This window comes from Brachyistius frenatus, unplaced genomic scaffold (assembly GCF_029030835.1).
Source record: "Brachyistius frenatus isolate BFR_SWC_R1_liver_20210118 unplaced genomic scaffold, ASM2903083v1 Contig_210, whole genome shotgun sequence".
NCBI classification, from domain to species: domain Eukaryota; kingdom Metazoa; phylum Chordata; class Actinopteri; family Embiotocidae; genus Brachyistius; species Brachyistius frenatus.
The window spans coordinates 354,357-370,000 of NW_027210809.1; the positions used below are offsets into that span (position 1 = coordinate 354,357).

The window sequence follows — 15,644 nt, forward strand, 5'->3', positions numbered from 1 at the left end:
GCAGTACAACACAACCAATAACTTTTTGTTATTCTAATTACAACCCCAATGCCGGTGTAAAAAAACAAACAAAAAACAAACCCTGAACAGCAAAAAGGTGGTTGATGAGAGCACCGAGATTGAACAAAAGAAAATGAATATGATGCAAAACAAGGAGCTGAAAGAGGATAAACTCTGCATCAAACACGTCGTTTTTGAAACAAATCTAGATTTAAACTTTTAGATCGTAAACCTCCTAATTTAATTGCAAACGATGACTATTTTTCCCAACATATAGCTGCTTTTACGGGACAGATTTCTTGGTTAAAACCCACAAACGGACGTTATACGTACAGGTTTAGTCGTGAAGAGCCGCCGCTGTCGTGGATTTGTCGATAGATTAGTGGAGGTTTTAAAGCACTGGTAGGTACCACAGTAAATATCATCACTGATCTCAAGTGTTTTAAAGAATATTTAACTGCAGGTAACCATGGCAACAACGCTGATGCTGGTGCTGCCAAAGAGAGAGGGGGGCTGTATAGGCTTCACCGGGAACGTGTGAAACCGCCCGAGGATGATGGCATTTCCACGTCGCGGTCCAGGTGCTCTTCATCTCGGCCTCGTCCGGCGTCGTCCATATGAGGACATCGTCACTGTACAACAGTTGTGTGATTGTTTACGGAGCTGCTTGGCGACCAACAACATGTTTACATCACAAGACAAAGAGAGCTTTCTTGGATGCTGCAGCTTCTGGGCAGCGTCGCGCTCACAATAAAGTTTGTTCAATGTGTGTGTGTGTGTGTGTGAGAGCTCAGCTTTCACAGCTTTTAGTTAAATTACACTTATGTAACACACGTGTTAACTGTGACTGTAAACTAACAATTGTTCTTATTATCGATTTATCTTAGTGATTGTGAACTCACGATTTAATCCATCATTTGTTCAATAAAACATCAGAAAAGGATGACAACTTTATCATAACAACCTGGAAATCCAAAAAGATGGTGTCTTTCTTGTTTTTGTCCAAACAACAGTCCTAACCCAAAACATGAATTTTCAATATAACATGAGAAGTAAAACCTCACATTAATAGAAGGCATTTTATCATGAATTAAGTAGTTATTAAATCATTAAAACAAATACAAAATTTTATTAACTTCTTTCTACATTAGCCCATGTCACCAAAACATGCCATTAAGTCATTATTTTGAGATATTAATGAATTATTTTGAGAGACTTTCTTACTCTTTTGAGATGATAACTCATTATTTTTTAGATATTTGGTCTATATTTTGAGATATTAAGTCATTATTTTGAGAAGTTTGTCATTATTTGGACATGTTAAGTCATTATTTTGAGATATTAATTCATTATTTTGACATAGTACGTCATTATTTTTGGATACTAAATCTTTATTTTGAGAAAATAAGAACATTTCTAATTATTTTTAATTGCTAAATCAATATTTTGAGGGATTGAGGGTTAAAAATAATCTAAATTAATTTACACAAAACTAGACTGTCACCTAGTGGTTTGGCTGCGCTATTGCACACCCCAAACAGCTTTTATTGTGAAGGTTAGCCGGAAGTAGCGTCCTCCCATTTGACGTTTGTTTCCGTAGGGTGACCGGGAAACTCATTAATATTCATGAGGAAAGTGCTATTTTATGGTTGGCGGGTAAACTAATCTCATTGATCCATAACTACAATTTATCCTTCCCGCAGTTTGACAACCAATCTAACCGGGAGGGATTCTCTTGCCTGTGATTGGCTGCTAAGTTTCTGGGGGTAGGGTCAGGTTAACAAATTGACTGACAATGAAAACAACCAATCACAGCAGCAGAGCTCAGCGCGTGCGCCCCTCCCCTTAGCTGACCTGGCGGCAAGCTTTCAAACCGGTCCAACAATGGCGGCTGGACGCGGGGAGTTTTTCTCGAGCCTCCTGCTGGGTTTGGAGAGAACATCTGCGCCACGGACGACGGGGACACGACAGCCGAGTGGCGGGAGAGGAAAGCCGGGTTCGGCTAGAGGGCTGCCGGGTACGGGTGGAGGACGGGTGGACAGGTGGAGGAGGAAGAAGGAGCCGAAGGAGCGCAGGTGACAGTTGAGGCCGATTTACACCTGAGGATCAGTTCAGGTTTCACTTAATTATTCACCCAATTTTCTCCCATTTTGCATCCAAGCTGTCCAGAACCGACGGGAAACGAAAAGAAGGCAGATTTGCCAAAAGAAAAAAACGTTATTTCCAATGAAAACTTGTTAGAAAGGTAAGTAAACTTAATTTGTTTATATATTTGTACATAATTATGCTAATTAGGTCGCATAACAGTTAATCTAATGTCATGTTAACAAATCTAGTCAAATATTCCCGACAAACAGTTCATACTTTTATTAAGTTTCTTTTTCTTTTTGTAGACTGTTTAAAGGGAATATTTTTGGACATTTTTAATAAACCAGAAAAAATTAATCTGTCATTTGTCATTAATTGTTTGACTGATGGAGATAAAAGATTAATCATAACTTTTCTCAGCTGATCTCGGCCTACAGATATATATGGATATCTGCATATATGTATGCAGGAAAAAAGGGTTTTAAAAAAACATATAATTAGTCCTATTTGGGTTTTTTTCTAGAATTTAAAACTGTTTTTTAAAATTAATAAAGTTCAGATGTCATTCTGGACATTCGGCCCTAAAATTGATCTAAAAACTAAAATATCTAGTTCAAGTCTTTGTCACAAGTGTTTGATAATCACATTTTTAATTTCACATTTCAATGTTTGATTCATGTTCTGTGTCATTAGTGGACTTTTAATGTGACTTTATATTTTTATTGTGATGTTTTATGATTATTTTGTCCTGAAAAGCGCTATAAAAACACAATGTATTATTGTTATTTTGGCTGATTTGTCGATTACCAAAGAGTTTCAGCATCTAATTGAAGAGAAAAACAATAATGTGATGATGAAACTGACTGGATGAAGTTGTAGAAAATAACAGAGACGATGTGACGCCTCATCCTGCATCTTTCGGCTGCTGATTGGTGGAGTAGAGACGGCGTCGTCACGGTAACGTCTCCCGGTCTCTCTCCTCAGGCTGCCGTCTGAGATCCTGCTGAAGATCCTGTCGTACCTGGACGCCTCGTCGCTGCTCTGCGTCGGACACGTCAGCAAACTCTTCCACCGGCTCGGCGACGACGAGTGAGTCGACAGGCGTTCAATCAGACGGGTAGAAATGCTTTTATTTTGAAGGAGCTCCAGTCTCCTTTATTCCCTGTTGCCCCCCTCGTAAGTGTCACGTGGCAGAAGATTTACACGTCCGAGTTCATGAGTCAGACGTGGAAGCCGAAGTCGGCGGGAGATGAAGAGGATGAAGAGGAGGAGGAGGAGGAGGATCGCTCGGCGGGCCGCTGGAAGAAGATGTACTTCAGAGCGATGGTCGGACAGGAAGTGACGAAGTGGAGGAAGGAGCTGAGCGAGATCAGCCCGTCCACCGGCCTGCCGACGCAGACCGAGCGCGTCCTCAGGTACGAGACGGAAAAAACTTGAGTTACGAGAGGCCAGCTGCTTTTTATAATACGATTTTATTTATATTCCTTCTTCTGAATGTTTCTGTTCACGCCATAAAAACGTCGTCTTCCTGTGGATAAATATTCATATTTATTGAGTCAACTCAACCTTTTTTTTTGTTCGTGTCGTTGTGCCGATAACGACGTAAACAAAGACATAAATGTCTGAAACTGATTTTTGCGTACGTATAAAGCGTCGGCATGGTTACGCTTCAGCAGCAAACGGCAACTTCACCTTCCAGCCCTGTATTTATTACTAAACAGGAAGTTATCCGGCTTACAATTGTCTGTTTTTTTTTTTTTTTTTTTGGTTCTCGTCTCCGCAGGAACCTGAACGTGAGCTGGGAGCTGACGCTGCGCGACCGCCGGGGTCGGGAGGTCACGCTGGCGCCGAGCCGGCTGCACTTCTTCGAGTCGTCGGTGATCGTCCGCTGGAGCGCCGGCGGCTTCCCCGCCAGGTACCGCGACATCGGCGGCATCCGGCTGCACGGAGTCCGGAGAGAGAGGCGGAGCCACGAGACCAGGAAGTAAGATGCCGCTTCCTGTTTCTTCCGCCAACATTTCAACCCGTCCGACGTTCTTGTGTGAAATTTTTTTAATCGACACGTGAACTCGAGTGATGTTTTATGAGGTCACAGTGACCTTTGACCTAAAAAATGATTCTCTTTATTTTGTTTACGTCACTGGTTGACAGATTTTTAAAGGTTCATTCCCGCCACCTGCTGGTGGATGTGACACATTACAACAAGAGAAATATTTTAATAATGAATCGAATATTAAAAAAAAAAAAAAAATCATGATTTATTTAGGTCATTGTAATAACTTTAGCTCCTCCTCCTCCTCCTCCTTCTCCTCAGGCCAGGCTGGCGCTCCCTGATGCTGAAGCTGGACCTGAAGACTCGTCCTCCCCGGTTCATCGGTGCCGACCGGCTGGTCCGACTGGTCCATCTGTCGCCGGGCTTCATCATCGGCATCTGGAGGGTAAAACCCAACATCTGGATGAACTCTAAATTACTGGCTGCAGCTGTTAGAAAAAAAAAAAAGGACATTAATTAATATAATTTGTGAAATAATTTCTGATGGTTACCAGAAGTTCAAATAGAAATCCTTAAAAGTTTGGACACAAACTCGATAATTGGATCTTTGTGGTTCAGACTGGATGTTAATATTCAACATTTATGTGTTTCTTTTGTCTCTCAGGCTGCATTTTAACATTTATTTCATCATCTGCAGGTCAATTAAGGAAACTCATAGATATTCATTGATTTTTAGAAACACAAAAGCCTGCTTTTTATTTATTTATTTATTTTAAATGTCCAACAGTTCACAAACATTAAAATAAGACGTTAAACCGGGTGTCATACACGTTGTGTGTGTGTGTGTGTGTGTGTGTGTGTGTGTGTGTGTGTGTGTGTGTGTGTGTGTGTGTGTGTGTGTGTGTGTGTGTCAGGGTCAGGACAGCGTGGCCTTCATCATGGTCAGCCTGCACTTCCACCAGCTGGTGGAGAAAAGTCTGCTGGGATCTCCGGTCTGGTGAGTTCAGCTCTTCATGAAAGGAAAACGTTCACACCTTCCTCTTTTCTTTTTTTTTCACGTGTCGTTTCCTTCTGTTCATACCGACGACGATGATGAAGATGATGATCTCAGTGACACAGAAGAATATAACTTAAATAAAACAGCAATAAATAGAAAAAGAGGTTTACTGGGGCGAAAAAAAGTAAAAAGTTATTGTGAAACTTTTTTTACAAGACTCGATTCAGAAAAAACAAAGTAGGTTTCAGGTTATTTAAATAAGAGTGCAGCTGCACACTTGTTTGTCTTTTAACAACGATTTGAAATCAATTTTTCACTTCAATCTAAATGTCAGAAATTGTTTTAAAAACTTTGATTTAAATCTTTGAAGTTTTTGAACCCTCGGCTCATTTTAACTACCTTCAGTTTGAAGCTCGTATCTCGGTCGTTATAGCAGCTAAATATTCAAAATACATCTTGGTTTGTTCAGGACAGTCAAGGCTATCCAGATCTTTCATCATTTCATTTAATAATACTTAGATTTGATTTTTTTAATTAGCCTTAAAATCAAGTTTTAATTTGTCTTTGATGAAAATCTGGCCTCCTGCAGCCCGTACACCGAACCCGCCGACCGCCTCCCGCCGGCGGACCACCGGGACCCCGAGTTCGGTCTGCACGGCTACACGCTGCACTTCGTCCTGCACAACACGGGCAGCGAGATCATGTCGGGACACTTCCGCCAGCTGTCCTGCCGCGCAGGTAATCGGATTACAACCGTGTAGTGAGATTACAGCAGGAGGAAACGCAGCGAGAGGTGGGGAGGCAGAGTTAAATACCTTTTGTTTGTGATTCAGATCGGTTTCGGCGCGGCCTGGTGGAGCTGACGGTCGTCAACCGGGCTGACCCGTCGCAGCACAGGTCGCTGTCCGGGAGCATCAAGCTGCCCTGGAAGAGTGACGCGCTGGAGGGATCGGTGGAGGTACGGCCGTCTGACAAAACACAACTTCCTGTCGCTGGTCTCTTCTACTTCCTGTTCAGGGCTTTGAGCGACAGGAAAGGAAGTCCGACGTTTAGACATTTTTTTCACATCCTGAGAGTCATTCGATTAAACTGGCTAATCGGTACGAATGTTTTGCATTTACAAGGTCGATCGCCCCAAAAATTAAAATAAAGAGTTGACAGTCTGTCTCTCGTCGGGCAGAACTGCTGCATCATGACGTCGACTCTGCTGGACGAGTTCCAGAAGCCGTTCTGGTGCGTCAGCTCGCCCGTCTGCGTCACGACGGCGAAGGCGCCGCCGCCGCGCTGCTTCGACTACAGCGGCGAGCACTTCGCGATGGGACACCGGAGCCCCGACGGCGAGGTGAGGATGACGCTGGTGTGGCTGAAGGAGCAGAAGCAGTTCTTCCTCGTCAGCCTCGCAGTCTACGTCGCTCTTTACAAGCTCAACGAGCGCTTCGGACGAAAGTTCTGACGGTTTCCCGTCCGACGAAGGCGGATCGAAGGCTTTTTTCTTCCAGAGAAATCAGTTGTTTAAAAAAACAAAACGTTCTGTTCATGGAAGAAATTCTTGTTTTATATTAATCCTTCATGTTTGTTTGCTCAACGTTTTGACTGTTTTCAGTAGAAAAAAAAAGAGAAAAACTTTCAATTTAGACGAAAAAGCTTACGGAATTCTTTTTGTTCGTGATGCAAAGTTTTACGTTGTTTTTTTGAGACTTGTGCACTTTATTCATGAGAAAACAAAAGTACCTTTTTAACTTCATTTCATTCATAAGAAAACGGCTCCATCTGGTGGCAAAAACCTGCCACTGCAACCAAAAAAAACCTGAAAACGTGGAACTTGAAAGGACGACCGGTCGGATCTAATCTTTGTAATCGACAGGGGAGATGATCAGAGGGGCGGAGTTTAAATCGTTGTGACGGATGCCGGGGCTGAAGAAAGGGAAAAGTTTCTCCGCGAAGGAACAGTTGGTAAAACGGTGAACGAGTTCTGCCGAGTCGACGCCGTAGAAGGAGACCGAACCTTTCTCGTAATCCACGAACACGCCCACTTTCTTCGGCGGACGTTTTACGCAGAGGTGGACGGCCGAAGCTTTGTACTTGTCGCCGCTCCTCAAACATATCGTCCAGTAGCCGTTCTCGGGACTCGCCTTGATCGACCCCTTCCTGGCGATCGACTCCTTGACGACGCCCAGATCCCAGGCCGTCTTCCCGTCGACCTCGACCTCGAAGTAAAACCTTCCCGAGGAGAAGCTCTGCTTCCCCAAGACGTTGATGGCGGAGTTAAACCTTTCCGGTCGGTCCGCCAGATTTGGTTGGACGTCGCCGCAGTGAACACGCCTCCCGTCGTCCGACAGAACCAGATTGCGATGCGCCGTGTCGGGATCCAGAGTCACGTCCGCCGCCGCCAGCCGGACGCCGCACAGCTCGGACCTGGAGAGAAACCTCTCGGTCTCTCGGCAGAGTTTCTCCTTCAGCCGGTTCACGGCGGCCGTCGTGCTTTCCCCGTACGACGGCGGCGGCACGGCGACTCCCGTCCAGTCCTTCGCCGGCAGAAGAGCCTTCAGCAGCGAGCAGCTCCGGACGAAGTCTTGTCGGTTCTCGGTCGGCGAGAGCCGCTCCACCTCGGCGCTCCTCGCCGTCAGGTCGGAGATTTCCTGTCGCATCTCCCGGACGAATCCTTCGGCCTCGTCCTGTGTCCTTTTCGCCTTTTCCTCGATCTCCTCGATGAGACTCGCCAGACCGCTCTCGACGGACCGCAGCAAATCGCCGAAGACCCGCCTGCCGTCCGCCGTCAGCGCGTCCGCAGACTTCCTGCTGAGGTCCGCCGAGCATTGGATTTCCCAGATCTTCATCTGCCTCTGTGAGATCATCATCTTCAGTTTGGCCTTCGTTGTCCCAAATTCAAATCGGAGAGGAGCGGCGTCTGAAACGAGACAAGAGCAGGAGGCGTCAGGACGGTCCCCGGGGTGCAGTACCTCCGTCAAACCATTAGAGGGTGTCGGTGTCACGTTTTGTGCAGAAAGTCAACGCAAGTTTAACCAAAGTTAAAGAATGAAGTCATGTGATGAAGTCTGAGGACGGACGGTGTTCAAGTGAGTTACTTACATAACGTAACAATTTAACTTGCATAACATTATATTAAGGAAACTACGTACCGTACAAAACGCTACGGACATAAAATGACTTCTTCTAAGTCAGACCGAGATCTTTTAAATTCTAACCAGGTTATTTTTAGTAACCGAATTGCGATCTTTTCCTGAAGCTAGGTTTTTTTGGTGCTTGAACGTAAAGCGCCGTGCTGGTCACGCTCATCTCGTGTGATACCGGGTACTAATTTATAGAATAGCATCTTTCTTTACCGTCCGTCGTCGCTCCTCTCCATCTCACGGCGATGTTCGATAAAAGCTTCGCCAGATCGTTCCTGCTGATCTTCTTTAAAATCTGCGTGGTTATCTCCAGCGCGTGGTGGCGGCCGTACTTCGCCATCATCAGGTCCACCACGTCCTGCCGGTCGGCCGGCTCCAGCCGCGCCGCGGCGATGCCGGAGACACCGTTACCGACGTCGTTCTCCTTCAGGAACCACTTGAAGTACTTGAACTCCGCGTCCGCCAGCTCCTCCAGAACGTTCCACAGGTCTTCTTTAGGCGTCGTCATGGCGATGATCCAAAGGACTTTATTCGACTTAAAAGTTCTGCGAAACACGGAGCCACAAAAAATAAAAAGAATAATTTGCATTAATGAGATCCGTCAAAAGTCGCAATGATCTTTGCTGTTTTTTATTTGATTCATAAAATCCAGATAAAACACGAGATCAGCCTCACTGGTGTTTTGTGTTTTTTTTTAAAAATATTTCCTGAGTAGTTTTGTTAAACTGAATAAAAGAAGTAGATCAAGTATTTTACTGACTGGAACTTTTTAATGTCATCTTGTTTTTCATGCTTCAACTTTTACAGCATGTTTTTATATGAAAAAGTCAAAATAATTCTCTAATTAATTCAGAATGATTGATTAACAATATTGATAAGAACTTTTGACCAAAAATAAATAAATAAGGAAAAACCATCTGGCGCCTTTTGGAAGATTCGTTCTGACACGTCGATTCGAGCGTGTTTTGATACGACTTTCTAACATTTCACATCCAGCGCTCTTCCTTCCTCGTCGCTACATGTTGATAAATTATGACGTGAAGTTATTACGCGATCGTTTTGAGACTCGTCTCACCTGTTCACAGGTTGCAGCTTCTTTCTTTTTTTAGATGTTTGTGTCTGACTGCAGGCAAAAGAAAAAACTCCAACTTGAATCAAACGGACTAAAACTACGACCTTCGTGGGTGATTTCACAGGATGTCGGTGCAAACAGGAAGTGAGGTAACACACACACACACACACACCTGTTGCCTGGTTACAGTCAGAAACAAGATGGTGAGAATGGTTTTAACATAATGAGAGTGTGTGCATGGAGGGATTAACGTTCACACATTTTACAAAGGGTTCATTTTGCAGTAATAATTCATCACATAAATCAAGTGGATACCTTTCAAAATAAAAGCAATCCTTTGTCTGCAGGCGTCAAACTTTGAGTGTTGCGCTGAAAACTCGGATTTATCTCTTTTTGATGTCGTCAAATCAAAGTCGTTACCGGGAGGAGGTCGAGGTCGAGGTGGAGGGACGGGTCGGCGAAGCGTTGGATTTTAAGAAAGGAGACTCCTGTTTTTTTTGTTTTTTAATGCGATCGTTCCATTTATTATCGAATTCTGGCCTTATTTGAAGTTACTTATTTTAAACACGCCTTTGTTTAATCTTTCCATCTGCTGCTGCGTCGTATCAGAGAGGAAAAAGAGGAACCAGCGACTGTTCACTGTCGTCATAAAGTCGTCGGTTAAACCGGCGCTGCAAGATAAGATGAAGTAAAGTTAGACGGTGTCGAGGAGAGAAGGACGGTGGGAAATAACGTGGAGACTCACCGGGATCAAACCAGACTTTCAATTCCTGTCCTCGTATGTGATCTTTTATCTCAGTCCTGGAACTGAACTGCCGGTGTGGACGGATGATAATAAAACAATTAAAATAAAAAGGGGAGGAGACTGTAGGCGGGAATGAAGTCTTCAGTAGTTGGGGATGTGGCTTCAAACAGCCGCCACTAGATGGTGACAGAGTCGTGTTTTACCGAACCTTTTAATGTCATCTTATTTTTACAGCTTCAACTTTTACAGCATGAAACGTAAAAATGATATTCGAATTAATTCAAAATGATTGATCAACAATATTGATAAGAACTGACTGAAGGTTTTTTTGTGTAAAGAAATAATTAAGTTTTAATCAACGCTACAGTAAAAGTATTTTATTGATTGATTTTATTTTACATTTATTGTTGTTTTATGTTTTGTATTTACCTTCATATTGTCTCTTTCATTTCTACTCAAGGACATTTTGAGGTATTTTGAAGTGATTATAATGAGGTAAGTTAATTTAACTTTGTTTTAAACTATATTGCTATCTACTGAAATAAATAGTACATCATTATATATGCAGAAATAATTAACTTCAAGAGTAAGAGAGTCATAAATAAAGTTAAAAATAAAAGATAAATAGAAAATATTTCACTTGAATTAATTTATTAATTAATTAAATCAATTGTTGGTTAAAGTTAATAGATTCCCAACACAATTGTAGTGCTATAAAAAAAAAAAATAAAAAAAAAATCCAAAAGTTAGTATTGAGTTTTGTTTGCTGCTTGTTCGTGATGCGTTTTTCTAACTTCTCTTTTTCATTAACGGAGTTCAAAGTTTGTGTAACACAGAGAGACATTGAGTCAGCTGAAGACCAACCGAAGGTGAAGTTAATGTTTAACCTGCCGTCGGCTGGTTTATCTACTGTTTACCTTCTTAAAGAATAACAGGGAAGTAATGAAGCTGCCGGGAAGGAAAAATACACCACGAAACAATATTTATTGCTGTAAACATGTTTATTTCTGCTGTGAAGTTTTAACATGGAGGTTTGTGGGGACTGACTTCAGCCTCTGGTGGTCATTTGAGGAACTGCAGTTTTTGGCACTTTTTTGCTGCATTTTTCAAGTTACTGTTTACTTAAAAAACTAAGCAAATTATAATTTTGACCTGTTGATGGCGCTGTTCTACAAATTTAAAAATTATTAAAAAATATATATACATTTTTCGACAATCTGTCCCAACAGTTTTCTGGAAATTTTGCAAAAAGCCAAAGACGCTTTAACGACAATCCATCAAACAGGTGTTTTAAAATCTGTCATTCTGGATCAAAGCAGTCAAACGAGGAGTTTTAATGATGAGAATAACAAAAAAAAATGTTTTATGAGGATTTTCACGTCTCCATTTCAACTTTCTATCTGCTTCACTCGAAAAACTGATAAACGCTGAATATGAAATTAAATGTTTTTAAGGTTAGGGAAAGAAAGGAAGGAGGGAGTAGGAAAAGAGGAGGAGGAGGAGGAGAGGGAGAAGGGGGAGGAGGAGGAGGAGGAGGAGGAGGAGGAGGAGGGAAGACAATAGGGACGCACCCTGAGCGGGAAAAACAGGTAGAGCAGGCTGGTGTGTTTACGGGCTGGAGGGAAGTCAGTCTGTGGAGCGAGTCGAGTGTCAAGAGTCACCGAGGAAGACGAGGAACCAGACGCCATGGCTGTGAACAACTGCATCAAATACCTGCTCTTCTTCTTCAACCTGCTGTTCTGGGTGAGTCGGCAGAAATTCATTTTGTTTATTAATCCATGAGGCTGAATTTGATGGGGTTTTTTTGACACGTTTTGTGGGTGAGTTAAAAGCAGTTTAAGAGCTTTTTAAAACATAAAAAAAAGACAGATTATTTTGCTTTTGCTTTATTTTTCTTCCTCTTTTTGAGTGTTTTTTTTTTTTTTTCTCTGATATTTAAGTTTTTCTTCAGCTGCTTCAGTTTTTTTCCCCCCTGTTGCGTCGAACAAGTTGCGTCGCCTCTTTTCTCTCGACCCTCATTGAATAAACCTGCTGGATTTCAGGGCGTGGAAAACTCAAAACGCCCGTGTCATCGTTTTAAAGGTGATTTGATGACGTAAGCGTGTTTAACGAACAGGACGAGAGAAAAAGGTTGTTGCTCAACACAAACTGATGAAACTTGTCGTTAAAAGGTTTTGGATGTTTAAAATAAGCTTGCGCCGCCTGCTGAGTGTATTTCGGTGCGTCTCTCGTGTTCCCGGGGCGATCGATGTTAACTCGATTCCAACCACTCAGTGGACATGTGGACATGATGTGTTTACCCGATGATGATGATGATGATGATGATGATGGTGGTGGGGGGTTATTTACTGTAAAGGCCACTTACTGAAGTTTTTTTTTTTTTTTTTTTTTTTTTTAAGACTGCGGAAGCTTTTAGTTGCTCTCATCTGCTGAAGTTGAAACGAGGACATTAAGGAAATTACTTGTTATTTCCATTTATGAGGGACAGATCAGAAAGTTCAGAGTGTTCCTGAACGCAGCACAGTGATGCACACAAATTAACATCAGCGCCGTTCACGTGAGCGATACTGATTTTAACCGTGGACCTGAAACTGGAGCAGAGAAACGGATTTTGGGCCAAAATTTAGCAGAATAGAAAAATATTCAACAAGTGTTCCTGAGCCCACGCAGTGATTTCCACCAGTCATCGCTGTTTTTTTGTTTTTTTTTAAGCACCGCCGCCCAAAACCTGAAAAGCACAACCATCCAAATATTGTCCCCCCCCGTACCTTGCGTCTGATTTTGGGGAACAGAAAAACGTCAAACAGGTGTTGTCATGTCTTGAGAACCCCGTTGCCATGGCGCCACAGTTCAAGGCGGTTTCTTGTTCTTTGGGTTATAAAAAAAGACGCAGCGACAGACAGGAAACTTAAACCAACTGACAAAAAGAGGGAAGAAGAATAAGAGCACACAGACTAAAATACAACAGGGAGGGAAGGACCACGAGGGACAGGTGAAACTAATCTTTGATCGCAACCTCATATTTAAGTGTAATTGTTCGTTGACACGTGATGATGGGATCCGTCTCAGGATTCTGGTCTCTGCAGAAGTTTCTGAGCTCTTTACAATCCAGCTGCATGTGAACAATCAATCAATGATGAGCGTCTCTGCAGATTACCGCTCGTTAGAGAGAGCTCGGTTCCTCCCGGGAATCATCCTGGGAGAGATGCTGCGTTCAGGAAACATTTCCTGCTGAGGAGAAGACGGAGGCGTGTTCAGGTTTAATAAGCAGCCGTTCGACGCATTCGATGCTTTTTATTTCATTCAACAAATATTTGCCTCGAAATGAAGAATAAATTGACTACAGATGCAAAACGACTTTTGATTTTGTCTTTCTTTTTCCTCTGTTTGCGGTTCGGGAGGCCGTCCACATCTGGTCCACATCTGGTCCTCCGTTATCCACCCGCATCATTTTAATCACTCGAAAAAGCTTCGAATGTTTTAAATCACATAAACGGAGCGGTTTCCTCCAGAGAGGTCCGTCGCTGGCAGAATAATTATCGGACTGGATTTACGTCAGAAACATCCGTCATCGGTCTGAATTCAACGCCTCCGGAGCCTCGACAGGCTCGGTGGGCTCGACACACCGTCACTGCTCTGTGTGTGTGTGTGTGTGTGTGTGTGTGTGTGTGTGTGTGTGTGTGTGTGTGTGTGTGTGTGTGTGTGTGTGTGTAACACCAGTCTCGTGTACCCGCAGATTTACAATCTCTCCAATTGTGTCTCACGATGACTCATTACTACCGACCGCCTGTGAGTCACTGCTGAGGGATTTCTTTACAACCCACCTGACAGTTCAGCTGATTCACCTCCTAATGATTCTTCTTCTTCTTCTTCTTCTTCTTCTTCTTCTGATGATGATGATGACCACCACAGTGTTTGTTTGCTGTTACTTCAGAACCAGAATGACTCCCAGCAGTGATATGGATCTACGGGAGCCCGGCAGGGACATAAGAGCCATAAAGTGATTAGTTCCTCATCACAGAGGAAGCTGCTGATCTAATCTGATTCACACACTGATGCTTTAATGCAGGAAAAAAGAAAACAATACTGGTATGATACAAAGTAAGGAGGAACGTACTGAAACTGTAATCCAGATTCATTTAAACCTAAACAACTGTAATCCAGATTCATTTAAACCTAAACAACTGTAATCCAGATTCATTTAAACCTAAACAACTGTAATCCAGATTAACGTTACATTTTAAGAAGAGTTTTAAACCCTGAACAACTGATCCACCGGAATTCATTTTAATCCAGACTATTTCTAAATTTGATCCAACTCTAATTTTGTTTATTCCAAATTGATTGCAGATGAACTTTAATCCAGATTAGACACAATCCTGATTAAATTGAATATTTATCAATTTGAGCACTTATCAAACTTGGTTATCAATTATCCTGATTCAAATCCAGATGATGTTATCCTGATCAGATTTAATCCAGATTATCTGACATGTTTATCAATAATTCAAAACAAATGTAATCCTCATTGATTTCATCTGCGGAATCTGAAATTCTTAAAAATTTAAAAACATAAAATGTCTTAAATGGTCTTGAGATTATTTAACGTTTTACGCGTTTTCGTCGTCCTCATTCAGGTTTTGAAAAAAAAAACAATTTTAGTTTCATATCAGGCAGAAAATATTTTGAACTGTTTTGTTTCGCAGACGAAAAAACATCAAACATTCCATAAAGCATCAAAACTTGATTTCCAAATGACTTTAATCCGGATGAATCCTGGTTTCTAATCGCTGCGTTTGATGTGCGTTCGGTGTCTGTGAGCTGCTGAGCTGCGAGGGAGTGTTTGTTTCGTGGACCTGCCGAGCTGCGAGGGGGTGTTTGTTTTGTGGACCTGCTGAGCTGCGAGGGGGTGTTTGTTTCGTGGACCTGCTGAGCTGCGAGGGGGTGTTTGTTTCGTGGACCTGCTGAGCCCTGTGATCTCTGCGTGATGTTGCTCTGCAGGTTTGGTTTGTTCGTCACGCTGCTGCTGCAGAGAATGCAGGTCTGAATGTCGGGGATTAAACAAAAAGGATCCACAAAACGCTCCACTGAATGTTTGTGTAACCGACGGCAACCACCTGCAAAGAACAACACCAGTTTTTGTTTGGGCGTGTTTTTTTTTTTTTTGCTGTGATAAAAAAAACACGCGAGTATGAAAACATATCCGGCGACAGACGTGCTTCCAGCTCACGTCTGTCCTCGATTTTTGTGGTGAATAATTCTATCTGGTGTTATTGGACTCGTTTCCTGAGCGGTTTTATCTCCTTCCCGCTCGTCAACAATCGCTTCAGTCAACATGTCACTTTTTTTTTCCTACAACTGCTAACGAAGGAAAACACACATGAAAATCAGCATTTCCAAACGCTTCGGCTCAGAAACGACGACTTGAAAGAAAAGCCGAGATGTAAAAGTTTGTAAAAACTACTGTTGATGTGTTGAAACGTGGGAGAGGTGAGCCCCTTCGTTACCATGGCGACAGTGGACGAGAAGCTTCAGGACGTTCGGTCACTTTGTTCTATTTAAGAAGAAATATGTCGTTGTGACGTTTGTGAGCAGTTTTACAGTAAAATCGTGAAAAA

At 42.6% G+C, this 15,644-nt stretch overlaps 3 protein-coding genes across 3 annotated transcripts in view; 2 read left to right on the top strand and 1 right to left on the bottom strand.

Annotated features, from left to right (window-relative positions):
* Positions 1 to 1,884: 1,884 nt before the first annotated feature.
* On the top strand, positions 1,885 to 6,799 carry LOC138633163 (F-box only protein 15-like). Its single transcript, XM_069719242.1, has 9 exons — positions 1,885 to 2,075; positions 3,073 to 3,177; positions 3,270 to 3,503; positions 3,872 to 4,072; positions 4,403 to 4,526; positions 4,996 to 5,078; positions 5,668 to 5,816; positions 5,912 to 6,036; positions 6,259 to 6,799. The coding sequence occupies exons 1-9, from the start codon at positions 1,885 to 1,887 to the stop codon at positions 6,529 to 6,531; spliced, it is 1,485 nt and encodes a 494-aa protein (XP_069575343.1). The 3' UTR covers positions 6,532 to 6,799.
* On the bottom strand, positions 6,775 to 8,717 carry LOC138633160 (pyrin-like). Its single transcript, XM_069719239.1, has 2 exons — positions 8,423 to 8,717; positions 6,775 to 7,986 (listed from the first exon to the last, which is right to left on the bottom strand). The coding sequence occupies exons 1-2, from the start codon at positions 8,715 to 8,717 to the stop codon at positions 6,923 to 6,925; spliced, it is 1,359 nt and encodes a 452-aa protein (XP_069575340.1). The 3' UTR covers positions 6,775 to 6,922.
* A 2,909-nt stretch (positions 8,718 to 11,626) lies between these two features.
* LOC138633144 (tetraspanin-8-like) overlaps positions 11,627 to 15,644 on the top strand; it is an 8,874-nt gene continuing 4,856 nt past the window's right edge. Inside the window, exon 1 of the mRNA XM_069719208.1 lies at positions 11,627 to 11,769. Within this exon, the coding sequence (XP_069575309.1) occupies positions 11,713 to 11,769 (57 nt within the window). The 5' untranslated portion in view covers positions 11,627 to 11,712. The remainder of the gene's footprint in view (positions 11,770 to 15,644) is intronic.

Excerpts from the sequence above, each read along its gene's own strand:
- LOC138633163 (XM_069719242.1), top strand. The coding sequence starts at position 1,885 with ATGGCGGCTGGACGCGGGGAGTTTTTCTCGAGCCTCCTGCTGGGTTTG. Across the intron at positions 3,178-3,269 it reads CACCGGCTCGGCGACGACGA|TGTCACGTGGCAGAAGATTT; the intron begins GTGAGTCGACAG and ends CCCCCTCGTAAG. Across the intron at positions 4,527-4,995 it reads TCATCATCGGCATCTGGAGG|GGTCAGGACAGCGTGGCCTT; the intron begins GTAAAACCCAAC and ends TGTGTGTGTCAG.
- LOC138633160 (XM_069719239.1), bottom strand. The coding sequence starts at position 8,717 with ATGACGACGCCTAAAGAAGACCTGTGGAACGTTCTGGAGGAGCTGGCG. Across the intron at positions 7,987-8,422 it reads GAGAGGAGCGACGACGGACG|ACGCCGCTCCTCTCCGATTT; the intron begins GTAAAGAAAGAT and ends GTCTCGTTTCAG.